This window comes from Oikopleura dioica, chromosome 1 (assembly GCF_907165135.1).
Source record: "Oikopleura dioica chromosome 1, OKI2018_I68_1.0, whole genome shotgun sequence".
NCBI classification, from domain to species: Eukaryota; Metazoa; Chordata; class Appendicularia; order Copelata; family Oikopleuridae; genus Oikopleura; species Oikopleura dioica.
Window position 1 is genome coordinate 10,501,295 of NC_137291.1, and position 26,215 is coordinate 10,527,509.

General features: G+C 40.8%; 9 protein-coding genes across 9 annotated transcripts; 7 read left to right on the top strand and 2 right to left on the bottom strand.

Moving 5' to 3' along the window:
* Window positions 1-261: 261 nt before the first annotated feature.
* On the top strand, window positions 262-3,781 carry LOC145695353 (serine/threonine-protein kinase PDIK1L-like). The gene is made up of 9 exons (XM_081772354.1): window positions 262-417; window positions 465-530; window positions 575-691; window positions 736-930; window positions 975-1,172; window positions 1,217-1,369; window positions 1,419-1,555; window positions 1,597-1,768; window positions 3,495-3,781. Exons 1-9 carry the CDS (start codon window positions 313-315, stop codon window positions 3,534-3,536), a joined length of 1,185 nt encoding a protein of 394 aa, XP_081628480.1. The 5' UTR covers window positions 262-312; the 3' UTR covers window positions 3,537-3,781.
* Window positions 3,782-3,930: 149 nt separating this feature from the next.
* On the top strand, window positions 3,931-5,548 carry LOC145695355 (NPC intracellular cholesterol transporter 2-like). Its single transcript, XM_081772356.1, has 4 exons — window positions 3,931-4,173; window positions 4,724-4,808; window positions 4,928-5,015; window positions 5,290-5,548. The coding sequence occupies exons 1-4, from the start codon at window positions 3,973-3,975 to the stop codon at window positions 5,447-5,449; spliced, it is 534 nt and encodes a 177-aa protein (XP_081628482.1). The 5' UTR covers window positions 3,931-3,972; the 3' UTR covers window positions 5,450-5,548.
* A 14-nt stretch (window positions 5,549-5,562) lies between these two features.
* On the top strand, window positions 5,563-6,794 carry LOC145695357 (microtubule-associated protein 1 light chain 3 alpha-like). Its single transcript, XM_081772357.1, has 3 exons — window positions 5,563-5,752; window positions 5,833-6,047; window positions 6,089-6,794. The coding sequence occupies exons 1-2, from the start codon at window positions 5,612-5,614 to the stop codon at window positions 6,043-6,045; spliced, it is 354 nt and encodes a 117-aa protein (XP_081628483.1). The 5' UTR covers window positions 5,563-5,611; the 3' UTR covers window positions 6,046-6,047; window positions 6,089-6,794.
* Window positions 6,795-6,814: 20 nt separating this feature from the next.
* Window positions 6,815-8,574, bottom strand: LOC145695352 (uncharacterized). Its single transcript, XM_081772353.1, has 7 exons — window positions 8,432-8,574; window positions 8,205-8,386; window positions 7,975-8,133; window positions 7,618-7,908; window positions 7,400-7,578; window positions 7,274-7,360; window positions 6,815-7,228 (listed from the first exon to the last, which is right to left on the bottom strand). The coding sequence occupies exons 1-7, from the start codon at window positions 8,486-8,488 to the stop codon at window positions 6,951-6,953; spliced, it is 1,233 nt and encodes a 410-aa protein (XP_081628479.1). The 5' UTR covers window positions 8,489-8,574; the 3' UTR covers window positions 6,815-6,950.
* A 182-nt stretch (window positions 8,575-8,756) lies between these two features.
* On the bottom strand, window positions 8,757-11,436 carry LOC145695873 (PC-esterase domain-containing protein 1B-like). The gene is made up of 7 exons (XM_081772916.1): window positions 11,260-11,436; window positions 10,700-10,815; window positions 9,890-10,020; window positions 9,769-9,844; window positions 9,476-9,607; window positions 9,260-9,433; window positions 8,757-9,215 (listed from the first exon to the last, which is right to left on the bottom strand). Exons 1-7 carry the CDS (start codon window positions 11,295-11,297, stop codon window positions 8,821-8,823), a joined length of 1,062 nt encoding a protein of 353 aa, XP_081629042.1. The 5' UTR covers window positions 11,298-11,436; the 3' UTR covers window positions 8,757-8,820.
* A 3,793-nt stretch (window positions 11,437-15,229) lies between these two features.
* LOC145695755 (G protein-coupled receptor kinase 6-like) lies at window positions 15,230-20,731 on the top strand. Its single transcript, XM_081772773.1, has 12 exons — window positions 15,230-15,367; window positions 15,410-15,508; window positions 15,551-15,744; window positions 15,837-16,170; window positions 16,297-16,549; window positions 16,591-16,754; window positions 16,967-17,141; window positions 17,270-17,477; window positions 17,580-17,726; window positions 20,185-20,322; window positions 20,365-20,469; window positions 20,543-20,731. Exons 1-12 carry the CDS (start codon window positions 15,298-15,300, stop codon window positions 20,588-20,590), a joined length of 1,935 nt encoding a protein of 644 aa, XP_081628899.1. The 5' UTR covers window positions 15,230-15,297; the 3' UTR covers window positions 20,591-20,731.
* A 320-nt stretch (window positions 20,732-21,051) lies between these two features.
* Window positions 21,052-21,628, top strand: LOC145695631 (uncharacterized). Its single transcript, XM_081772629.1, has 3 exons — window positions 21,052-21,137; window positions 21,239-21,340; window positions 21,380-21,628. The coding sequence occupies exons 1-3, from the start codon at window positions 21,055-21,057 to the stop codon at window positions 21,600-21,602; spliced, it is 408 nt and encodes a 135-aa protein (XP_081628755.1). The 5' UTR covers window positions 21,052-21,054; the 3' UTR covers window positions 21,603-21,628.
* LOC145695628 (uncharacterized) lies at window positions 21,613-24,454 on the top strand. Its single transcript, XM_081772628.1, has 4 exons — window positions 21,613-21,967; window positions 22,012-22,297; window positions 22,344-22,679; window positions 23,396-24,454. Exons 1-4 carry the CDS (start codon window positions 21,642-21,644, stop codon window positions 23,588-23,590), a joined length of 1,143 nt encoding a protein of 380 aa, XP_081628754.1. The 5' UTR covers window positions 21,613-21,641; the 3' UTR covers window positions 23,591-24,454.
* Window positions 24,402-26,195, top strand: LOC145712091 (alpha-methylacyl-CoA racemase-like). The gene is made up of 5 exons (XM_081789778.1): window positions 24,402-24,524; window positions 24,887-24,980; window positions 25,018-25,549; window positions 25,595-25,870; window positions 25,914-26,195. Exons 1-5 carry the CDS (start codon window positions 24,402-24,404, stop codon window positions 26,095-26,097), a joined length of 1,209 nt encoding a protein of 402 aa, XP_081645904.1. The 3' UTR covers window positions 26,098-26,195.
* The last annotated feature ends 20 nt before the right edge of the window (window positions 26,196-26,215 follow it).

Here is a 26,215-nt window from a genome sequence, read left to right on the forward strand (position 1 = left end):
AAATTGAGAACCAAGCACTCACTATTATTACCTTCAAAAACAGATACACCAAGTCGTTGAAGTCCTCCCTTTTTTATCCATGAAAATTTCAACCATCCCCTGTGCCCGTTTTTTTCCTAAAGTTCAAAAAATCAAATTAAAAATTTTCAATTCTCCTCATTTACTATTCTCTCATCTTTTTCTCGCAACGAAAACAAACAAAAAACAGAAAGAAGTCGTTTATTTTCACTATTATTATATTCATGAAAAAATAAGTTTTTTGACGTTTTTTTTGTTCAGAGGAAATCAACTGATTCAGCCGTGGAACATGATATGAGTGATCAGGAGTTCGTCCTGCTCGATGAGATCGGCCAGGGCGCTTTTGGAAAGGTCTACAAAAGCAGGAAGAGCTCGTCGAAGGAGATTCTTGCAGCAAAGGTACAATTCTAGCGCTACTCTAGAACCAAACGAATTCTGTTCTTCAGATCGTGACATGCTCGGCTCCGGAAGGCATCGATCTCGCGCTCGCGGAAATGTGGGCTCTTTCAAAGGTAATTCTTCTTTTTCTGTTCATTTCATCAAAAAAAAAACTTAGCTGCCGCATCATCCGAATGTCCTGCGTTTTCACGGGGCATATCTCGAAGCCGACGGAGAATTCACATATCTCAAGCACGGCGACAAAACCAACTCTGCTTATCGTCGTCTTATTGAGGTACTAATACTCGAATGGCTGTAGTTCACTAATTTATCGTTTAGTCTTGCCTGAAAGGAGAAATGATGTGTTCGGTAACGCGGGACTCGCGCTTGTGGTTCATGACAGAGCTGTGCTCTGATGGCGACCTCAACCGATACATCCTAAAGATCCAGGAATCCAAGACAGCTGCTGAAAATAGTCTCATTAATGCCCAGATTTGTATACAGATGCTTGACGGTTTAAAATTTCTTCACCATGTAAGTGCTTCCTTTAGAAACCATAGAATGACTCATTCTTTCAGAATACAGTCGTTCACAGAGACCTCAAACCGGAAAATATACTCGTGGATTTGGCGGACGAGTTGCGCCCGAAGATCAAAATCGCAGATTTTGGCCTTTCCACGGTGATTACCGAGGAGAACTCGCGCTGTTCAAGCGCATGTGGGTCCGATTACTTCATGGCGCCAGAAGTTTGGAACGGACCGCAGAAAGAATACCAAGTGCGCACCGCTTTTCTTTTTCATCCGTTTTAAATCGAATTCAGGGTGATCTGGCGGATGTTTGGTCTGCCGGAGCATGCTGCCTCGCGCTGACAGACAGAGTCTACTTCCGCGACTCGAAGAGTAAAAAGAAGCTGCTGGGCATCTACTACAAAGACGAGGAAAAAGGAAAAGTAAAGAGCCTCGGAGAAACTCAGGTAGATAAAGCCCTTATTCTCAATGAATCCGGATTAATTTTTATTGAAGTTGGGTAGAGCAAACGTTGATGTAGAAGAATTCGTCGAGAGATTCAAAAAGCCAACGAAGCCAATCGGCTGGTACGGCAAAGATGACAAGTTCAGGAAAATCGTCGTCAAGGCTCTTTCTCGCGAACCCAAAGACAGGTACGCACGCGCTAATCCTTTTCTTTCCTCAGCATTTTTAGACCTACAAGTAAAGAATTCCATCACCAGCTCGTGCTCGCTGGCAAGGCGAAGATCAACCGCTCAAAGAGCGGCAACATTCGCGAGAATTCGCCGAAGCCAGTGCCCGAATCACCGCCGCTGAAGATTCGCCGCTTTGCTCGCGTCCGAAGACCACTGCGAGACGTCATTCCGGTAGAAAAACACAATAGAAGTCCTCTTCTATCGCATTAACTTGAATTTAACCGGTGACCATTTAAATCTATTCTAAGTAAACGGGTCGAGAAAGGTAACCTTCGATTGATTTTTCAAATTCAATTTGAATCAATTTATTTTCAAAGGGCCTTCTCGCCCCGTTTACTTATTCTGTCAATTATCTGTCGGTGAATTTAGCCTCCACTTCCTTTTAATTTCCTTATCTGTGTACTGCCTCCTGACGCACTGCATTATTTTGTCTATAGATTGTATTCTCAATTGAATTTTCAAGGTCTTGAGAACTTCTCTTTTTTGAACCTATCCTAGCTCGTATTCATCTAGTTATTATTCCGAGACTCAATAAGTTGATTGAAATATGTCAATATTATATTCAAAAAGTATTATTATTTCCTACAAACTGTTTACTTTTTCTTTTTTGCTTCGCTGCGAGTCGTTTGAATTTCAATTTTTTCTATCAACTTCAAGTTGTCAATTAAAAGAAAAAATTGGAGTTTCGCGATCTCAACTTTTCCGGTGCTAATTTGATGATTTAAAAAAAAATTTCGCGGGCCCGGAAATCGTCAAAAAACTTCTTGTCTAGATTTGTAGAGCTCGTCGAGACGAGTCGAATGATATATAAAACTCCTGACAGTTTCAAGATTTTCCGCCAAAAAAAGTGATAAGAAGGTGTCTTATCAAAAATTTTCTGACCGGCGCCGTTTTTGTTCTAGAAAAGCTGAGGTGATGCTTGACCCCGGAAAATGATCCTCATGGTCTGTTCTATTCCGGCAAAAAATTTCAGCTCGTTATCATTTACCCAGCCGAGTTTATCGTTAACCCGATAACGCGAGTTTGAAATTATACGATAACGAGAGCGGGAGCAGTTAGTGCACCCGGGCCATCTAGAACAATTTTAAGCAAAAAGAGCGCAAAACTGCTTGTTTTCTTGGTCTGTAAGACGGCGCTTTCGTCGGATTTTTGAAAAATGCTCGGTCTAGAACTCCTGAGAACTCTTTTTTGTGAGGAAAAACGCGAAAAGAACGCGCGCTCTCTTGATGAATGTTATGTAACATTGAGTTCTCGAGACGAATTTCCAAAAATTTCCTCCTTTTTTGTAAAAAATAGGGATTAAATAAAGAGTATGAAGATTTCTTAAAGTCAAAGTAAGTGAGGAATAGGTGCTAGAATCTAAGTTTTTTTGAATTTTTGGATTATCTTCAAAATTGAAGAAAATCACAATGCAACAACTAGCTCTGGGAGCACTAAGTGCTCCCGCTCTCGTTATCGGGTTAAATTTCATTTTCCAAGGAAAATGGGACTGTAAATGGGCCGGAAACTAGGAACGTGCAGCGACAACAAAATGCACTAATTTTTTGATTTTTCGCTGATAAGCACAGCAGGATATGTGAGGACGAGCTGAAATTTTTTGCCGGAATAGAACAGACCATGAGGATCATTTTCCGGGGTCAAGCATCACCTCAGCTTTTCTAGAACAAAAACGGCGCCGGTCAGAAAATTTTTGATAAGACACCTTCTTATCACTTTTTTTGGCGGAAAATCTTAAAACTGTCAGGAGTTTTATATATCATTCGACTCGTCTCGACGAGCTCTACAAAACAAGACAAGAAGTTTTTTGACGAGTTCCAGGCCCGCAAAATTTTTTTTGAAATCATCATTTATGCTTTCTGAAAATATTTCAATTTCAATGTAAAAACGGACGTTTTAGTATTATGTTGACGATAAAGGAGTCCGAATTGTATTCTGGTGATGTTCACACAATAACTCGAAATCAAAAATCATTCAAATAAACAACAACGACACTGTTCTTGTTTGTACCATCCGCTGACAATCAAATCACCAACAAAACAAATCAAGACAACCCACTGAAATTCACCTAATATCACCCACTATTCTGTTCCTTTCCAAAAAATCGATTCTTCTTCGTCAATTGTAATAAATCATAACTTAAAAACTGCGATTGAAACAGAAATAAAGACAAGCCATTTTATATCACCTTCCAGTTTTGAAACATTCTTGTTTATTTCGCCACAGAAAATATACTTGATAATAACTCGGTTAATTTTTAATGTGGCCTGCCAGACACAGGGAAAGGCAACAAGTGTCTATATCAACTTTTAGTCAAATAGATACGACACAAGTTTGTTTTTGAGAAAGACAATTCAGAGAAATAATTAAGACTGAAGATGCGATTATTTTTTCTCCTCGTTTCATCTGCGTTTTCTTCGCTTGTTCAAAAGTCAAAATTTCAAAATGCTGTGAAATTTCGGGATTGCGGAAGCAATGGGATGGTTGTTCAAAATGTCGAAGTCACGCCTTGCGACGTTCAGCCCTGTGAGCTTTTCCATGGGCAGAATTACTCGATTTCCGTCGACTTTACAAGCCAGGTAAGCACTTTGTAGAATTGGTACTCTTCCTTGATATCAATAATGATCACTTCGAGTCGTCTCTTTCGCAATAGAATCAATACATAGTATCACCATCTATCTACGAGAATCCCAAAATAAATTGCTCGTCTTTAATCGCTATCTATCATTATATTTATTTTCACGCTTGAAAATACGCCGCATCATCACTTTTTCCATTTTCGACAAAATCAATAGAAGCCCTTATCTCTTCTCGTTTTTGACTTTAAACTTTACGATCGCCTTGGGGCAGTGGGGTCATGCAGGCACGTGCTGACCTGTCAAGTAAGGTCTGGTGACATTGGGTCTGACTTAGAGGCTTTTCTTGATCACATGACCGCATTACGCAATCCGCGCGTTTTTTGGAGACGCGCCCGATTCTCTATCTTTCTGAGCTCAGAGCTCAAGCCAAAATGACCAAAAAGAGCGAGAGAATAGAAAGAACAAAGAGACCGCGCCGCCACGCGCTGAATAAAGATGGATTCTGAGCGTCGACTTGAGCTGAAAAAAAAGAAGTTGATTTTTTATATAGAGCGATGACTTTGTTTCGTTCAAACTTTGTGGACAATTGGGACCCGTTTGTGTGCCCTTTCCAACTGGAGTCAAGGACTTCCAAGGTAAGAGCCTTTCCTAGAGAATATTTATCGACAAATGAAATATTGATTTATAGATTCTTCATAGAATAGGAATAATCTAAAATAAGAATCATTCTAAAATATAAATCCATTTTTTCTAGTGACTGCCGGCGCAAACAAATTCTCTTATTCAATGCCTATTCTATCGAGCTATCCAAACATCAAGGTCGTTGGAAAATTCGAATTCACGTAAGTTCACTCCGCCGCCGGGTGAGATCATCGCCGGCACGGTCAATTAGCCGGATACTTCGTTTTCTGGTTCAAATGACATCTTGTGTTTTTCGTTGAATGTGATAGAGTTTCTGAGAAATTTAACGGCGGAGAATTTATTTAATTGATTTGTGAGCCTACCGCCGGTTTGGAAATTACCACTAAAGAAAATATTTATGAGCTCATAAATCAGCTAATAAATCTCCAGAAAACGACTCTTATCGACAAGTAAACTTATAACTGTTATCTTCAGTGGACAGAGCAAGGCCTGTTTCATGGTGCCGCTGAAGATCATGCCTTCAAAAATCTCCGAAGAGAACGTTTTCCGACTGGAAAATATTATCCCAGGTCTTGACTCACTGTCTCGTAAACAGTCATCGGATCATCACGATGATGGAGATGAGCGTCTCTAAAACAATGCCCGAATCGCGCGTCCTAGTCATTCTATCCACAAAACTTGTTCTCTCACTGCTATTTTCCCTTTTTTCTGAAAAATTTCTTCACAGATTCGATTTCGACAAAAAAATCGTAAAAAGAGAATTTTGATTTCAGAAGTGGGATAAAACAACGAAAAAATGCGAAGTGAATTCAAAAACCGAAAGACCTTTGAAGACCGCGCTCGAGATTCGGCCGCCATCAGAGATCAACATCCAAACAAAGTGCCTGTAATTGTCGAGCGATCTTCCTCTGAAAAGTCGCTGCCTATTCTTGACAAAGTAAGTCGTGCTTCAGCTTTCTTGGCCTAGATTTGATTCTGACCTCTAAAGCGAGTCAAATAAACATGTCGTTTCTTCAGACAAAATTCTTGGTCCCCGATCATGTGACCGTCACCGAGCTGATCCGAGTACTGAGGCGGAGGCTCAACCTCGCCCCTGGCCAGGCATTCTTTCTCCTATCAGACCGAGGACTCCCCCCAGGAACACAAACCCTAGCCGAGCTTTGGGAGGGCGAGCATGACGAAGATGGATTCCTCTATGTCTTCTACGCCGCTCAAGAGTACTTTGGCTAAAGGTAGACATAAATTATTCACGCCCTTATTAACGAGATCCTAGATGATCTCAATCGATGATCGGGCTCTCCATTCTCCAACCAAAAATACCATAAAAATTCAAAAAAGCTCTTGAAACTCATCAAAAAAATGCTCTTTTCTTGCGCCTCGCCTCCCTCTCTTCCCATTACTAATGGGGCCATTAGCGAACGACGAATTATGGATTGAAAAAAAACATCAACCAAATACACATTTATCTATATCAAGATACTCATCCCTTTTTTATCTATTTGTCGTATTCTATCAGTATCATTGAAATATCGCTAAATTTTGGTTATGAAGACCTCATTGTGTCAAAAAAGCAGCCAATTTGACCTCATCATCAACACAGGACTATTTCTACTCTGTCTTTTACCAGTATTTTCTTATTTTTATTATCAGCGCTCCGCATAATTATTCAGAGCCCCCACTTCACTGTACATTTATCGCTTCAGGAAATTCGCTTAAAAAAGGATATTTAAAATTTTTTGTTCGCTGCGAGGTGAGGTTTTATTTTGTTATTTTCTTTTGCGTTTTGTTTTACAAAGAGTGAAGCCTCTTTGCTCTTGAGTGAAACTATTCTTACGATTCTCTTTTTTTTTCTACAAAAAATCACAAAAAAGGATTCACTATCGTAGTGAACGGAAAAAAGGTGTTACCGCGATTTTCGTCTTTTTCAGGATTTTCTCTGTTCCGTCTATTTCAAAATAAACTTCAACAAAATTCGAAAACCAGTGTTTGGAATCGGCAAGTTTATTAGACAAAGTGCAGTTGTTAGTTGAAAGCAGTGATGGAATCATCAGCAGTGACGATAGAATACGTATCTGATTAGGTTGAACTTTTTTAATAGCACTAGTATCTGCTCGATACTAAGTTGGCTTTGGAACTTATTCAGGTGCAATTTGCCAGGCATAAATAGGCAGTCCGCTTTCTGAAAGGCTTTCCATCGATCCGATAGAAGTTTCTCTTTCTGAAGCGACCCTATAGGGCCTAATAATCACTTGTGGATCATATGTTTCTTGCCGCGAATTTGTACTCTTCGTTGATTTCTCAAAGGTCTGCTCAACCCTTCCTGGGAAGTTTCTGACGTTCTTTCGTCCTTCGACTTTCTTGTTCAGTTGCTCGAGCTTGTAGAGATATTCTTTCTTTTCTTTCTTTAGGTCGTCTTAACAAAAGATTCTCACAATTTCAAGCTGAAAAAAACCCTCACCGAAGAACATCTCTGACTGTCGAAGCTCCCACTTAGCATTGTCTCTCATGATCTTTTCCAATCTTGGTTTTTCCCGTTCTCGTTCCACTTAAAATCAGTTGGTTGATTGCTTAAGTTTCTATCTACCTAGAAGATCTTGCTTCTCTCGAAGGCTTGCTTGTCTGCTCTGCTGTTCTAGCTCGAGCCGCTGTGCAGTTTTCTCCAGCTCTCTTTGCGCCTTTTCGATTTCTGATTTGGGAATCTTTGGCTTTGCTTTTTTGGCCTCGGACTGAAGCCGACTGACAGTTGCGTTGAGTTCCAAGATTCTATAAAAATAAGACAGAACCAAGTGAACTTCTCGATACCTGGACGTAAGTTTCTCTTGGTTCTTGTCGAAAATCCCTTTGTTCGAAGGCGTTGTGAATTCCTCGTTTAAATTTTTGATCACTTCAGAATCGTCTTCAACATCTTTGATTGCTGCATTTACCACGCTCAACTCATGGTCAAGTTTGTCCAGCTGTTCTTGAAGTCGTTGATTATCGCGATTGACTTCCCCGATTTCTTTATTTTGTCGATCTTGAGCAAGGCTAAAGGTGCGTTCTTTCGCCATGTGTTGGGAAGAAAGAGCTCTGACTTCATCTTTAGTAGCATTTACGCTCCCTGATTTGAGTTTAAATCATTTCTAAATCAAGTTTTACATCTAATTTTGAAAAATGCAAAACTCTCCTTGAATTTCTTCGATTCCCTTTTGGAGCTTCGCGGATTCGCCTTGAATGAATTCCTTCTCCTTCGTTATAGTCGCCAAATCTTGCTCCAGTTGAGCATGCTCCTGGATCAATTCTTCAAGCTCCGCTGTCGCTTCATGAGACCCTTTCAGTTTTCTTCCCATGGTTCTCTTATTGACGAAAATAAAAGAAATCTGAGAGACGTTAGATTAGTCTAAGAACCGTGCCTATTGTTTGCCATGATCTCGTCTTCAGCTATTTCTGCATCATTGATTGTCTTCGTCGCACGATCTAGCTGATCTTGAACATCTTTGAGCTCTTGCCAGAGCTGCGCTTTAGATTTTTGAGGACTTCCAGAAAACGATGGAGCTGGTCCTCTTGGCATTGAAACTGACTTTGTTTGACCAGTCTTTATGAATCAGTTTGAAATATCATAATCACTTTTTTCACTAACCTTCATGTCGTTAAATGTCATCCCCTGAAGCATGTTTTGGAGACCTGCTCTTGACATGCTTGCCGAAAATAAGCTTGGAACGCGAAAGAATATGTATTTCTCTTGTACTCGTAGAAAAATGCCTCGTTACTTTTTCTCTTTTTGTTCAGATATTGAGGCGCTCAAATCGTCGTTTTACGACCTTTTGTTCATTACGAGCTTTTCCCTCCTTTAGCGAAATTTCAAACTATCCACTTATTCGCTTCTTTTTTATTATGAAATGAGTCCAAAACATCTGAATCGTTTTCCGGGATACTGTTGATTACTTCAAATAAACGTACAAATCTGACTTTTCTGGTTATTTATTATCAATGATAGGCAGTTGCAGCTAGTCAGGAGCAGGAAAGATATCAATTAAGTGGCCTCAATTGCTCAGCACAGAGAATATCATCAGGTCCTCGAGTCTCTCTAATCTTTCGTGTTTCATCGTCAAATGTGAAGAGTCCTTCAAGTGGAACTCCCTTGAACTTTTTAGCACCGACTGTGCTCTTCGAATGGTCGTTGATTGGATATGTTGGCCATCCGAGACCCCATGCTTCGGCGAGGTGGCTAAGGAAAATGTTCGTCAACCAGCGATGAGCATGGGCAGTCCAGTGGATTCCATCGTTCTCTCGGAACTGTTCTTGGCAGTTTCTGAACCAAAAATTGGCGTCTAATACATCCCACTTTTTCTCGTTCATGATTGGGATCAGATTCAAGTTGCATCGCGCGATATCTTCTCTGTACATCGCGCTGTTGTTTTCGCCTACAAAAACGACAAGGTGAGAGGGATCGGATGAAGCAACAAACCTTTTCCTTCAAGGACGCCTCCTTTAGTTTCTGCAGCGATTGGCATGGAAGTTCTCCAGATTTTCAAACAAGGCTGGAGAAGTGTGCATTTGTTTATTGCTTCCATTTCCTTTCTCCGAATAAAATCACAGAGTCTTTCTATATTTCGCTGGAACGTCGGGTAATAGTTGAATCCTGCAGGATGGTTTAGAAGAAACTTTTAATATGGAAAAATACCGTTCTTGTCCTTGGAAGGGCGAACTTCCTCCCATCGACTGATGTCCCAAAAGGTCGAGTTTATGCAAATGACGTCTGGAAAATGGTCTTCTGTCAACACGTTCAATAGCTGCTCAACATATTCATTATAGGCTCATTAGGAATTCTTATGCGTCTCTGACGTGGACTTGGGCACACGGCGCGTATGAATTTAGGCACCGCATCGCCACCGCTACCAGGCGAAAGCGTCGAAAATGAAAATCGTCTTTTTTTCGAAATCAACGAAGAGAATTAAAAAATTACGAGTCCCTTTCCTCGAGTGATAAAACCAAATCGGATAAGAATCGAATCCGTCCAGTTCCATTGCTTTTTCCGGGCAAGCTCTTTTTCCTGAAAAGTAATATCTAAAATCTTTTCATTTTAACCCGCTTTTACCTCATAAGTAAGTGGCCAATATCCGCGATATTCGCGAACTTCCGTGAAATTCGTCTGATTTGTCAATTCCGAAACATTCAAGCACACATCCCCACGATAGCTATTTTCGCCCTTGGCTCGCTTTTCGGCATCTAAGAAGTTGGATAATTAAGTTAATATTCCCGTAATCAAGTCGCCACTTGTTGTGACGTTGAGTTTTTAGATTGGCGTTTTAATGAAAATATGATTGCCATGGAATGACCAATAAAGCTGTCATCGTAACAGATGAAGGTTTTGAGATTACTACCTTGTCCACTTGATCTTCAAAATGAAAAGGGAATTTTCGGAAGATCAAGCTAGTGAGATTGAGCTTGAAAAAGTGGATGATGTAAAAATTTAAGCCGCTTTTTCCTATTTTTTTCATCTTTTGATGCTCAGAGGCGTAAATATTTAATCTGACAGACAGTTGATGCTCTAACTAGACAATCATTCGTATAGTTCTGAATTCTTGGCTCGGCAAACTGTGTAGAAAACCTAAGTAAGGTTCTCAGAGAGCTCAAATTTCCACTAGGTGGCTTTTCGTGAAAGCTCTTCAAATCCTGAGGATTCCCGACTCAGGTTTTCTACACAGGCCGCCGAGCCCAGTCTGAATTGGGAAGGGCCCCAGACCGAGTAAAATGGGAAGGCCAGTGTTGCTCGCGAGAGAACCTGTCGGACAACACCTCCTATCGATACCATCGATCAATATTTCTTTGCCTATAATTGAACAGTCCAGCAAAGGGTTTATTCTTCGTCCCAACAAAAAATTAACAAAAAGAGAAAATAACGAACCTCCCATAAGATGACCATCGTGGACAAGGGCAACCAGGTCTTTGTACATCCCTCGTTGAACAGAATCTCCAAGAAAAAGAATATAACGCTGTTTTAAAAGAATCCGCGCTTGGGTTCTTTTTGAGGATAACAATCGTACTGTAAATACGACTTTGTAATTGACGCACGATATCTGTCATTTCAGACGTTCGAGCCCACAGCGTGTCTTTAAAGTTACAGTGTACACACACTGATTTACTGAATAAATGAACTTCCTTTTTTTTGCACGCGAATCAGGATATTTGCATACTCAGGTATTCATCTTGACCTTGAGAAAAAAAAGAATCGACGCTTGATTGTTTTATGATGAAAAATAAGGGATAATGCAAGATTATTAATTGAAAGTCAATCATCTTAAAGTTCAATCTGATGAAACTACGTCTATTGAGCGGAAAAACGCATTTTTCACCAATAAGATTGGTATTTTAGCCGATTGTTCGCCCGTAGGTAGGTTTAATCTGCCCAGGCAATTGTTAATCAGGCCCTGAGGCGAGTTCGTTCCAGAGATTTTATCCCCTTTCCTGAGAAATACATTCCCAGGTTGAGCCTTTTCCGACATGAGTCCGTCCTAAATAATTCGCTTGCCCAGTTCTTCAATACTTCAAATTCTTCCAGAATTTCGTTTTCAACCCTTTTTTCTTCAATCTCTCCACGGCGGCCTCAGGAGGACTCGCTAATTGGCCGCGTAGGTAAATAACGCGCGTCCATTGGCCGTGAGGACGCGCAATGGGCGCAATAGGTGTAATTGCTCGACTCGAGTCGACTCGATTTCCGAGCCAAAAAGGAAAACGATCGACTCGAAAACTCAGAACTTCCTTGAACTTAGATTTTCAATCTTCAGAGTTTCATCGACCAATCACAGGAAGAGAAAAGTGGCTGGAGGAGCCCCCTCTCCCTCTAGTGGAAGAATTACTAATTGAAGGACGATTACCACTTTACATAAAGAGTTTTTACGTCCATTTATTACAGCAAAATTAAATTAAGACGTCGTTAAAGACATAATAAAAACGCGATTACTTACTATCAGCAATGTTTTATGACATCATTTAGAGCCCCTTTATGGAAGGCGTATGATTAGTTTACGGAATTTGTTATGTAACGTACCCCACCCCCTTGCTCGCTCACATTTTGTGAACATTTTTCCCTTGCCCGCTTAGTTAAATTTCATCAAAATCCCCTTGCTCGCTCTCATTCTTTTTTCAGCGCGCTCCATAAGTCGCCACCTTTCTTTTCACCACGCGTGCCCTTGTTCGCTCCTCCTCACCCATTTATCCCTTGTTCGCCGCGAGACCGCCAAAGCCTAGCTCGGCTTGGGTCGCTCTTACTTTGGACTCAAGCTTTTCATTGGGAGCTATATTTTCGATTTCCATGAATATTTTTACATTAACTAAACTTTATTTTCTCTGATTTAAGCGTCCAGTTAACTTTATTGTAGCATCGCTGAACTAATAGTACCTAATTTAGCGTTGCGAAATGTGCTAATGAAATGTGCGTTAGTCAGTCAGAAATGCCAACCGCGGTATAATGCCATTAACTTGATTGTGTGACTTCATAGGTACATTTATACTCAAAATAGTCGGATCTTCAAGTTGAGACTGCTTAAACTGGTTTATTTCACCTTAGCGTTCTACAAGGTAACCCTGCAAGGTACATGTAGGTAACCCAGATTTTTCCGTCAATTCTTTCCAAAAATCTCAATAAATGAATTTTGAGAAAGAAGACATGAGATTTTTAATAAAGGCAGTTTCTAAGTTTTAATCCAAGTACTTCGAGTACTAATTTTTACTTGAAATCGGGGGTCAAAATTTTCCTCTTATGAAGACGATATGAAATTTACACAAAATGGACCTGAAAGAACATAAAAAGATAAGTTTCTTTGGAAAAAAAATCATGAAAATCCAATTAAAAAAGCCTGTTCAAAAGTAAAAACGAAGATAAGCTATGCATTATAAAGCGTTCTCGCGGGGCTTCACGAGCGAACAAGGGATAAATGACGGAGAAAGGCGGGCGAGCAAAGATGCGCCGTCGAAACCAAGGAGAGCGAACAAGGGGGCGTAGAAAGCAAAAGAAGGAAAGTGACCAAGGGAATTTGGTAACAAAAAGCGAGCGACCAAGGGGGGTCTTGTTAGAGTTTAACTAAGCGAGCAAGGGAAAAATGTTCACAAAATGTGAGCGAGCTAGGGGGTGGGGTACGTTATTTAGAGTTTCCAACCGTTCATAAAGAGAAATTTTTCTTGGGAGAAAATCATTTGGGAAAAAGAAACAAAAAGAGAAAAATTCCTGAAGATTTTTTGCCGATATCTCGAGTATTGTGAGAACCCATTTTATGGCCAAGTGCATTTGAGTCCTTTTGGGTCACATTTATTTCAGAAAAAGACCTGAAGCAAGTTCAAACATGCCCGCGGGCGAGGGCGGAACAAGGTCGCCTCGAGCTATTTGCTTAGGAGTATACTTTTTTGAAATTGACGTCACCCGCCGCTGGGCACTGTTTGATAAAGAAAGAATACTTCAGGAGGATCTTACGCACTCTCCCTCTCGATGATGTGATCATGTGTACAACAAGAAGACTACAGCAGTAGTTGCGTGTGCCCAAGCCCAGTTAGAAAAAAAGTATTGGAGGCGAACAATAGGGCTAGGGGAGCCCAACACGGCGCCCTTGAGCAAAGTCTTTACATAGTTTTTTCTCTTTCTCTTACTCCATTTCTTTGAGACTGAAGGAGATAAGAGCCTGAGAACCGGCGAGAAAATAGTCTTTGAATTCTTGAGTTTCTTGAAATGGAGCTTGGCAAGAGAGTACTTTTGGGCGAAGAAATCAAGGAAGAGAATTTTCTTTTCTTAGGGAAAATCTGCTGATAATAATTACTATGCGTATGGATAGATAGAGTTATAAACAATAAGAATTTCGTTTATTCTGAGAAATTATCCAGGAATTTAAATAGTTTTCTTCGAATTCCGGAAGAGCCGGTTAATCCTGGATAAAAAGTATTTACGTCCTGGCATTTTTACGAGTGGCCCCCATTCACGGAAATTACTCGTGTATGAATTCTGTCTCGCATTCAAATTTATCCAAATCTTATGACAGTCGATTACTATTCTGGAGAGACAGCTTCTCAACCTTAGAGGAGAGCTAATAGCGAACATGCATAAAAATCATCGTCGGTGTTAAATATTCATCCCCAAGCTTTTATTCTATATTTGCAATCGATATTTTCACTTTATTCCATTTTCTCGCGTTACTCAGTGAGAATAAGGCAATTCATCAGCATAGTCAGTGAAAATCGGTGATATCGATTGTCATATCCACCCGGGACGGAATAATCAACCTAATTATCATCTATATTTCTCTAATGTTCCTCAATTGACCATGCTAAGCGGATGAACATGATGATGGCCCTTCACTAAAATTGGCTTGATAGCATTTTTGGAACGATCCCTTTCGGTGATCCTCCTTAAATTTTTTATATAATGATGTCAGAAAAAGTCTATCAATGTACATTAAGAAATAAGAGTTAATTGACTAAGGTGCGATTGTTAAAATTTCGAGTGTATCCCTACGTCACAACCGATTTCCTCCCCGTTGACGTCACGATTATATCGAAATATTTTCTTGTATTGATCGATATAAGTTGTAAAAAAACGAACTTTCAAAAGGGCAGAAGATAAAACAATTTGGCATTTTAGACAAAATGTGTCAAAAACAATAACCAAAGGGACCCTCCTGTCTCCGCCGTCTATTTTGGCAAATTGATGGCTCACAACAGCGGGGTTTATCAAGAGTCAAAGCACTCTCGCATTGATTTATTGGGGGAGAATTTGCATTTTCTCAGCTGCCCAAAGGCATTTTACAGGCACGCCCTTAATATACTGACAGTTTTAAGAGGGACTATCTTCTCTAAATTCTATTGCCAAGATATAGAATTTCTATCCGATAATGTTCGGTATTTTCCCAGCGAAAGTAATCCGTGTCGTTATCTTTATTTTATGTGAATGTCAACTGCATCCATAACCGTAATACGCCTCGTTAGAAAACTACTCTTTTCACGCGTTTTCGCAACCTTTTCGCCGCATAAGTTTTTATTACTTTCAAGACCACAATTTTTCCTTGAATTCATACGCCCAATTTATCCAAATGTACATGATTAAATAGAGAGTCCGCTGAGCAAGGAACTCTTAGGGTAGAGCTTTACGTCTTTTACTGATCCTGCGGGATAATCCTAGCCTAGAGACTATTTGACGTCGTGGAGGAAAGGTGCTCTGAAAGAAAGTGGCCACGTCGGCTTATTAAAAAGGTCAAAGAGAGTTAGGATCATGTCAAGGTCTTCACTTTTGAAATGCCAGATAGTAACGTAATTATCGTTGTAGAAAAATCAATACCTATTCCCTTAACATCATCTTCAGTTTATTCACCTTCCCAATCCCCTGTCTGACTAGAAGTTATGCCCTTTTTACTGTTCCTCATTTTATTTATTCAATTGAAACAGTCAAGTTTTGTTTAGATCATTCGAAGTTGTCCGAAATGGCGACTCATTGTTTCTTTGTCATCATGAGGTCGTTATAATATGGCTGTAATGATGGACATGGAATTAGAAAACATAGTGGCCAATACGGTCCTCCTAAAGGCCAGAGAAGGTAAATCACGAATTCCAGTGAAGAGAACTTAATTTATTTTAGGAAATAATACAAGAAAAGGAAAATCCAAAAAATGGCGAAAAATGTTGAGCTTCCCGGCAGTCAGCGACGCTGTTTGCGAGTCCCTCAATCAAAGCATAGGTGCAGTATCAATGCTGAATAATAGGTCGAATGTTTATTAAGAGAAAACGTACCCAGCAGTTGTTCAAAAACAACCGATCGGGCAGCGGCTTTTCACCGAGTTCTGTCAGAGCAAGGAAGAGTTGAGGAATTGCGTTGAATTCCTCAAGCTAGTGCGGCGCTACGATTTGACGATCGAGGGAAAACGCGCAATTGCGAAGCACATACGAGATGAATTCCTCATTCCGCGAAATCAACTTAAAGTTCGGGATCAAAATCATTTATTTCCAGTGGAAAATTGATAATTTCGAGAGTATTGCTTCTAAATCTTTCATAATTTTATCCCCACTTTGAAAAAGTTCCACAAGATGTAATTAACTCAACCGTCGATCACCTCAAAGAAGAATTCGAGTTCAGTTCCGACGAGAGCGCGGACGAGAATCCGTCGAGTCCGCGCGAGCGTCCCGCCCTTCCCGACCTAGAGCTTCCGCCCGATCCGCTCACCGGCCAGCCGATCAGCTCAAGCGATCCCTCGAGCGTCGCAATCGCGAAGAAAGAGCTCGACCTACTACTCAGCAGCGAATACCTGAATGAGTTTCCCCACACGGATGACAGGAGGGATGAGATCTTTACCGACGTCCGATCAAAAATTAGCTCTTACCTTTCAAAAGACCCATTCCAAGGTAAATTTCAACCCCCTTTTCATGGTTCAAAACAAGCTTCATTTGAGAATTTAACCCCACTTGAGAGGAGTTTTTAACCATGAAAGCGCTCCGGTTCACACGAAAATGACAACAACGCTCCTTTAGAATTCCTCCAAAGCACATACTTCAACAGATTTATACAATGGAAAGCGCTCGAGCAGCAGAAAGTGGACAAAAACACTTTTCGGCAGTACCGCGTACTGGGCAAGGGTGGCTTCGGCGAGGTGTGCGCCTGTCAGGTGCGCGCTACCGGAAAGTTATACGCTTGTAAAAGGCTCGAAAAGAAGCGCATAAAGAAAAAACACTGCGAGTTCGCCGCGCTCAATGAGAAACGCATACTTGAAAGCATCAATTCAAGGCAAAACTTGAACTCTTTCCTTTTTCAAACTTCTATTTTAGATTCGTCGTCTCACTGGGCTACGCATACGCAACAAAACATGCCCTTCATCTCGTTCTAACGATCATGAACGGCGGCGATTTAAAGTTTCATATTCACAGTATGAAGCATATCACCGAAGAATGTGCGATCTTCTACGCTGCACAAATTTGCTGTGGCTTGGAAGGTACTGTATGAAAGATTAACAGTGCCCTTGTAAAGAGCTGTAACCAGATATTGTTGAATACGAGCTTGACGTTTTATTTTACCTCAGTCAAAAGTTGAATAGAATGACGTTTCTTTGAAAAGTTAACCCCGAAAAGGCAATCTTTAGATCGACTAAAGCCCGACAATAAGCTCTGGTCTTGTAAAAAATAGCTTATAAAGCTATATATTTAGATCTGCACAACGAAGGGATCCTGTACCGTGATTTAAAGCCGGAGAATTGTCTACTCGATGACCGTGGAAACGTCCGCATCTCTGACCTTGGCCTCGCCGTCAAACTAAAAGCCGGCGAGGACACTGTTAAAGGCCGCGTCGGCACGATTGGATACATGGCGCCCGAAGTCATAAGGTCAGCAAGCATATTTCTCGCGCTAGGATACTAAAACACAAACCGTAAATCTTAAAAGGGAGGCGATAAAACACCAACAATAGCTGCTTGGATGAAGGGTTTATTTCTTTCTTCAGCGACTTTTTTAGAAACGAGCGATACTCATTCGGAGTGGACTGGTTTGGCCTCGGATGCATCCTCTACGAGCTGATAACTGGCTTTGGCCCGTTCCGTACCCGTGGAGAATCCGTTAAACGCGAGGAAGTCGACAGAAGGGTTCTGAACGACGATCCAAACTGGGAACGCATCCCATCAACAAACAAGTATCCTTCTGAGGCGAAAGAAATAATCTCCAGGGTTAGTTACAATTGATTTTCGAACCCAACACCAATAGTGATAAATAAAGATTCTTGATCCTTTTCTTCCATTTTCGCAAATTAGCTAAAATTCATTATTCAGCTAATCTCGAAAGAGCCCGCCACTCGATTGGGATGTCGGAGAGCGTTCAAATCAAATGCCCGCGAAGTTCAACTACACCCCTTTTTCAAATCCATATCGTTCAAAAGACTCCGTGTTGGCCTCATTAATCCACCCTTCAAGCCTGATGTAAGTAAGAATTCTTAATAGAGAGGCATTCTATGGGTCTTTCAAAGCTAATCCTTAGGCGCGTTGTCAGTTTAATTTGAGGGGTAGTAGGGATGAGACTCATCCGATGAGTTGGAATGTACGTCAGGGTTAACTTACAGCTCATCAATTGGTAAATTATTTATATAAGTCAGATTAAGCTTAAAAGGATCCGCCGTGTGGGCACATCAGGCGTGACTTCAATTTGCGTCAACCCCCGCCAGGGTTCGAAATCGGAGCGAAAAATCAAAAGGCTAGGCTAGGCTAGGTTTTCTGAATTTTTCGCCTTTAAGGCGAAAAAAGGCTAGGCGAAGGCTCTAGCTCAATCTTCAAGGCTAGGCTAGGCTAGGCGAATTCGCCTAAGGCGAATTTAGGCGAAAAGGCGAAAAAATTCGAAAATTCTGAAATTTCTAGGCGAAAAGGCGAAAACAAGGCGAAAAGGCGAAAACAAGGCGAAAAGGCGAAAATAGGCGAAAAGTCGAAAAAGGCCAAAAGGCGAAAAGAAAGCTTTTAATATGGGGATGTTTTCAAAAGGCGGCCGAGTTTGTGTCCCCGTTTTTACACAGCTCAGGAAACAGGTAACACAGGTCAGGGCCTGCGTTGACAGGTCTGAGCAGGTCAAAAAACGGAAAAGAGGCCCTCTGTCTGGCGAAAAAACAGGATATTTCAGTGAAAAATATATCAAAAAATACAAAAAGACACGAATTTTTTTTCTGGCTTTTTTTTTACTGGTTAACTCTTTTTACGTCTTTCACTTTTGATTTCACTAAAACTCTTACGTAGTCCCTGACCATGGAGGTCAGGACCTGAACGGGAAAAACAGGCCTGTTTTAGTCAGAAAAAGGAAATTTTTACCCTAATTTTTCACAGGTACACAGGACAGGCCCAAATTTTGACCCGATTTTGGACAGGTACTAACAGGAAACAGGACGTGCGACAGGTTTTTACACAACTAAGTTTGCCGAGCGAGAGGTTAGATTTTCCGTGAATTAGATTTTCCGTATGTTAGATTTTCCGTATATTAGATTTTCCGTAACTCACGGAAAATCTAATCTCACGGAGTTTTTCCGTGAGTCACGGAAAAATCGAATCTACGGAAATTCGAATCTCTGAAGGAAAAGTATGGCATTAAAAATTACTGAATGTACAGTTTTGACGTTATTTTCGAAATAAACTTTTTCTGAATCAGGGTTGTTAATCACCCCACCTCGACATCACCTCGGACTTTGAGTGGGTTTTTCGAAACTACCCCACTCCACCTCAAAAATTTTCGAGGTGATTTCAAACCACCCCACCCCACCTCATTCCAGAGACCTCATTCCCGAGACCTATTTTTTTCAATCTTTTATAACAAAAGAGACATTTCTATCTCAAATAACGTTTCTTTTATATGTTTAACTTGTCGAAAAGACTGTTTTGAACTTAGTTAGATATAAATTATAAAAATATAATTATATAATTATAATATATACGAATATTTTCATATTTTCTCTTTCAAAGCACCCCACCTCGACATCACCTCGAAAAAATCTAGCTAAACTCAATATAACCCCACCCCACCTCGAAAAAATCTAGCTAAACTCAATATAACCCCACCTCACCTCGAAAAAAACCGAGGTGATTTCAGACCACCCCATCCCACCTCAAAAAATATCGAGGTGATTACAGATCACCCCACCCTTGAGGTGAGTTGGTCGAGGTGATTTACAACCTCTGAATTTTCAGAATCTGAATTCTCAATCTCAAAAAGACCACAAAGAGCTCAATTTCCATTTCAATGTTACACAGTATATTCAAGTGTTTTTAAAGATAAGGTTATTAAGATAATGTTCGATTTTCCGTATGTTAGATTTTCCGTAACTCACGGAAAATCTAATCTCACGGAAAATCTAATATACGGAAAATCTAATTTACGGAAAATCTTGCCGAGCCAGCTTTTCGATTGCAAAGGCAGCTGAGGCTATTCCCTTCTGTAAAACAAGCTAAAAAGAAACTACTGATGTCTAGAAGAAAACATTTTTTCGCCCTGATTTCGCCTACATTCGCCTAATATCGCCTAATTTTCGCCTAATTTTCGCCTAAAATTCGCCTTCAAGGCTAGGCTAGGCGAAAAAAGGCTCCAGCCTTTTCGCCTAAATTCGCCTAAGTCGCCAATATTTTTCGCCTTGAGGCTAGGCTAGGCGAAATTTTTCGCCTTGGAAAATTTCATACCAAGGCTAGGTTGTCTAGGCGAATTCGCCTAACCTCGCCTAGCCTAGCCTTCTAGGCGAATTCGCCTAGGCGATTTCAAACCCTGACCCCCGCGTTTAAGTTTTTTGTTTTGACCTAGAGAAGATTTGACTTTCATAACGCAAGAAGAACCAGTTTTTTTCGTGAGATCATGCGCAGTCATCTAATATGCACCGAACATAACGCCAATAACTATAAAGAACATTTTCAGCCAAAAGCTGTCTACGCCAAGGACGTGCTGGACATTGAGCAATTTTCCACTGTGAAAGGGATCACGATTGAGAATCGAGACGAGGAATTCTACTCGCGCTTTGACACCGGCCCCGTCTCTCACGCTTGGCAAAAAGAGGTAAAGTTATTTCAAGATGCTTGACGAACTGATTGTATACAGATCCTTGAAACTGTTTTCGATGATATCAACAATGCCGAAGATCTTCCAAAGCCCGTCGAGAGACCGCGGAATAGCTTACGAAGAGCATTCCGCATCGCGTTAGACGTAAGTCTTTCTTGATTTCAACAATCTAGCGACATTAGTAACGAACGCGGACAGTTAATAAACTTCGAATTAGTGCTTCAATACGAATTCCACCCCACCTGCCGAAACGTCTCAAACTTGAAACTCCGAAAGTGTCTTCATCCAAAAAAACAAAAACTACATTTCTAACTGAATCTTCTTAACTACTTTCTACCTTTCTTCCGCCGCGATTTCCACCGTGAGCAACTTAAACTATTATTATATAAATCTCAACATCTCAGAACGAGGCGCTGTTTATACTGATTATATATTCCTTTGTACATCCAAAAATAAGGAAATGCCCGTCTCAGAATATGAGAAACAAAAAAGAAAAGAACTAAAGCAAAAACGAATAAGCATTCATTTTGATCTTGACTGAAAAATTATTCAGCAGACCTTCTAAACTTTCTTTTTCAAGAAAAAAACTTGTGTAAATAAGATTATGTACATATTTCCAAGCTAGTAAAAAGGCAGGTATTAAAAATTAAGTCATACTTTTTTACCCCTTACGAACAAGAATGAACAAAATGAGTGAAAATAGAGTCTTTAAAAATCTTCGATTGTAGAATGGACAAGTTTATCGGACTCACTATTCAAGTTGAATCTCATAATGGAAAGAAGCTTGAAGGCGTTGTCGAGGAAATTGATCTAGTCAAGGGATAGAGCATTAATGAGCGCGTTATGAATTTGACTTTGTTTGCAAAATTAACCTATTGGCGCTTATGCTAATTACCTAAGCTAATCCCTTCGCAGAAACTTCATCGATTTCGCTGAAATCGTGTTCTGGTCAAGTTCACCAAATCGATGCTAAAGACATCAAGGACCTTGAGGTTCTCGAGTCAACTCCTCCCAGGTAACCCTTACTTGTCTATTTTTTCAAAACCTTTATCAGATCAGCCGAGGACTCCTCCACTTCATCGTCGAATGAGCCGATTCAATTTGATGATCCGTCGATTTTGAATATTGGGCCGATTCCAGAAGAACTGAGGCTCAAAAATCTTGCGTCGCAACAAGCGCCTGCTCTTGAAGTTTCGGCATCGGACAAGTTGAAAACAAGGAAATTGTGGAAAGAAAATTTTAAAATTACTAGGTTAACTTTTAAAAATACAGTTTGAAACCCACTAAAAAGTGACCGAAATGGACATTCACCTCCAATGACCTTCTACCACGAGCCCTCATCCTCTCATCAATACCAACCAAACGCCCGTCCCACTCCCCAAGCCGCCCAGGCCTACACTTGGCAGCAAACAAACTCCCTGATGATGAACCGGTGGCGGGAAAAGAACTCGCACAGTCCCAATCGTCGCAATGGACAACGACAAAACGGTAGAAACGGGAGGCAGAACTTTCCGAGAGACGAGACTTTTGCGACTAATGCGGCGGATTTGGCCGAAGATTTTAACTTTGAAGCATCGAATCAACTTTTTGACAAGCAACAGGTGTACGGGGAGATGAATATGAATGGATCGGATGATTTCAAGTAAGCTTCGTAAAAATTTTTCGCTCTTAACACGCTTTCTTAAGCACTAGACCTCCAGGACGCCAGGGCGAAGTAAAATTCCGCCACGATGAAAACGTCATGGACGCATACAACGCCAAGTATGGCGGAACCGAGTACGAATCGACACCTGGCACCCAAAGCCCCGTCACCGTCCCCCAATGGCGATGCAAAGACAATTCAAGAGATCGAATAGCGGCGCACGGGAACGCTCACGATTTGCGTCAGAAAATTTTCGCCTCGCTAGTTGCCAAAGCCGACGAGAGAAGAGATTTCATTCATACTCTTGCTACCACGACCACATCGTTTATCGTACGATTAGTTTTGATTAGAGCGGAAGAATAACGCTTGATTCTAGCTTGAAAAAGTTCAAAGTCAAAGTGACATCTTGTTCTTTCTCGGTCCTACTGGATACGCCGGCGATATCTCCCTAGTTATTTGCAAAATGGCCTCGAAACTTGGCCACAGATGTTACATCTACACTTGTCCCTTTTTGGAAAGCTCAAATCGACCCTTATCGGATAAGCTCAAAGGTCTAACTTCACTGCCCAACATCGAACGCGTGTTCGACTCAAACTTGCCAAACAAAATCGACCTGTTCATCTCTGCCGCTGCGTCCGAAGATTTTAAATTTCAAGCTTGGTTCCTCGAAGTTCAAGATACGCTGCGTCAAATGCATGTGAAGAATAAAATGGTAAGTTTTATTATGAAAAATTGCGTAAAAATTGATGGTGTAAAGGAGAGTGGTTTAAATCAAAGGAATGATGATGTTGATGATCGGTTGTTTTCTTGTCGATGAGTTCTTCATCGTCATGATGTTCAGGATCATCATGAAAATCTTTATGATGATTTTTCGCTGTCGAGCGCCAGTAATTGTCTTAGAGGGTCGAATTATAATTTACAATAGCGCAGGGACAGTCAATTTGACCTCTAACCTTCCTGCTATATGAGCAGCTTCAAAGTGGAGGTGTTGGTCGAGCTCAAGCATGAGAAGAACATTCATCAGGGTTTTCCTGAGCGGCTCCTCTTTAGTCGGAAAAGATAAGGTGTCACGAGTGCCTTAAAAAGTGTTTGTCTCTTAGGAAGGACAAATTCAATACTTATCGAGAGCGGATATCGAAATGAAGACTGACTGTCTTTCTCTGGTAGAAGTTCGCCGTCTGATAGAGCAGGGGAAAAAATAAAGCAGCCAAAAATTGCTGATAGACAAACCATACTGACTGGAAACTCGCTTGGAATGTGAATTTTATATCAAAACCCCGACACAATTTTAAAATTAACTAGGTGTACCGCAAATTATTCCAAGATTTTGATTCTGACGCTGTCCCTTTAATTTTATAAGGCTTTACCGTCAATTTTATCGAGGAAAATTGACAGTTTATCGCTTCTTTTAAATAAATTGATTTTTAGCTAATCGATCCATCCGGAAAAGATCAAGTCTTTTCTTCTAACGACTGGGCGATTTACTCTCTCCTTGCGCCTTCGGTCGACTTCTCCAGCTTGGTGAAGGCCTCTTTCATCCTGGAAGGATGCCTCGATGCAGCTTTGTATCCCGATGATGCTCAAAAACCGCCACTAAGGAAGCTACTGAACCAAATTTACTGAAGCCAATTGAATCAACCAGTTACTTGTGTATTTTAACCTTTACCGTACTCTTTATTTGATGGACCCCAGAATTTTATTTTTATTTTGTAAATAGATCGGTTCCAAACCACCCTATTTTTTTCTTTTCATTCAATTTTTCAAAAGATTGGACACACGAATTTAGTGCTTTTGACAAGTTGAAGCTTTTATGTAAATTTTTCTGTCTTTTGAGTTAAGAATAAGGAATCAATTCTTATTCGATTGACACATTTTTACTGGAAGCATGAGAAATCTAAACTTCCTTCAAATTATATTATTAACGGATATAAATTTATGCTGCTTTGATGCCATTTTTTGCTGGAAATACTGTCAGTAAGGATTTTCCGGCCACTTTTTTTGTTCTGCAACCAGAAGAATACGCTACTACTTTCACCGAACGATCTTTGTTGCTTGCTCCGTTACGTCATCAATAACAACAGCCTACCTGTATTCAGTAAACTGTTAGCTTAAGACGTGTTTTACTATATCAACTGTTGCTTCCGCAGGTTACTGCCAAACTGCCAATTTATGTTTTACCATCGTCGCGCTCTGAAATCAAAGAGGAGTACCACTTGATGACTAAACATTTATTGTCTTCAAAAATTCTGAGCGACTTGCAAAAACGCTCATTACTGCCATAATATTCAACCTTTGAACAATTCGACAACCAAAAATAGAAACTCCCAAATTTGAAATAGAAAGAACTTACGCAACTTTCTGAATGAAAGTGCTCTGAATCAATAAACAAACAATTCGGCCTATATTCAACTTCTTGACTTTTGTTACCAACAGAATGGCATTGAGAAAGATACGCGTTTTGGAACTAGCGGGGCAGGGATCTAAATTTTTGCCGAAAATCAATTGCGATTGCGACGCAAAATACTCCGGAAATTGCGATGCGATTGCGATTTTTGTCGCAAATTGCGAATTTTTCGCGAATTGCGATTTTGTCGCTATTTGCGAAATTTTAGAGAAAAAAGTAACTTTTCATAGAATTTAAGAAAATTTTTTGAGGTCAGGCTTTCAATTAAGCCTTAAAAACACAGAACATAGGCTCTGAGTCAAAGAAAACTCATGTCAGAATAACAAGGGAGCACTTTGACAAGACCGAAATTCGCAAAAAAATCGCAATTTGCGAATTATTAGCGAAAACTGAGTTGCGATTGCGATGCGATTGCGATTCGATCAAAAAAGTTTTTGCGATCGCGAATTTTCTGCGAAATTTCGCATCGCAATCGCAAAATATTCGCAAATTGCGATTCTCGCGAAAAAATTTAGATCCCTGTAGCGGGGTTAGCGCCAGTTCCATATTGTGGGCAGGTCTTGGCGGATTTAGGAGCGGAAGTTATTCGAGTTGATAGAGCTGGATCAGGTTTTCTATCTCTAATGGGCTACTTAACTATTTTTAGCCTTCAACATTGATCAACAATCCAGAGGAAAGAAATCCATCGCGTTGAACCTCAAAGACCCTTCTGGCCAAAAAATCCTTCGCTCGCTCGCTCGTTCCTCCGATGTTCTCCTTGATCCCTTTCGCCCTGGTGTCATGGAGCGCCTCAACTGCGGTCCAGAGCGCATCGCAAACGATCGCCTCATCTTCGCACGGTTGAGCGGTTTTGGCCAGACGGGGCCAATGCGCGACGTAGCTGGACACGATATTAACTATTTAGCGCAGTCGGGTGTTCTTGATTCCCTCAGAGATTCCACTGGCAAACCTTGTCCTCCGGTGAACCTCGTCGCGGATTTCGCTGGTGGAGGAGTTATGATGGCGCTTGGAGTAACCTCAGCGATTATCGAGAGGGGTAACACCGGAAAAGGTCAAGTTCTGGACCTGGCAATGTCAGAAGGAGCTGCGTACGCTTCAGGCTTTCTTTGGTCAATGAGAAGTCTTTTCCCGGGAGCAAAGGGAACCAATATGTTGGATGGTGGAGCCCCGTTCTACGGGTAAGCAACCCAATTTCACGATGAATCATCATCTTCACCATTCAGCGTTTACGAAACGAAAGATGGCCGATTCATGGCCTTGGGTGCAATTGAGCCGCAATTCTACCAAGTATTTCTTGAGAAAAGCGGGTTGAAAGAGCTCGATGATCTTCCAAATCAAATGGACCAGGAAGAATGGGGAAAATTGAGGAAAATCATCGAAGAGAAGTTTTTGGAGAAGACTCAACAGGAGTGGGCAGATATTTTCGATATGACTGATGCATGCGTGAGTCCTGTGATGACCGCTGAAGAAGCCGCAGAAAATATACATAACAAAGAGAGGTTTTAATCGAAATAACTTCTGTTTTATTCATTTATTCTGTAGGAATTCATTTCTTCTCGATGAGCACGGCCAGTTCTTTCCCCGTCCTGTCCCAGGATCAAGCACTTCTACCGGCTTCGTCCCAACAATCCAGCCAAATGTCGGCCAGCACACAGTTGAAATTCTATCCGAGCTCTATTCAAAACGCGAAGTCCGCAAATTCCTCGAAAATGGCATCGTCTCATAAACTTCTATTTTCTTACAGTTCATAAATTTAAATTTATTTTTATTCCTCCTGATGTTCAACCTCTTGCCTGATTTCTGTGATTGACCTTGATTTCTTCATTTATTTTCTGACGCGTTTT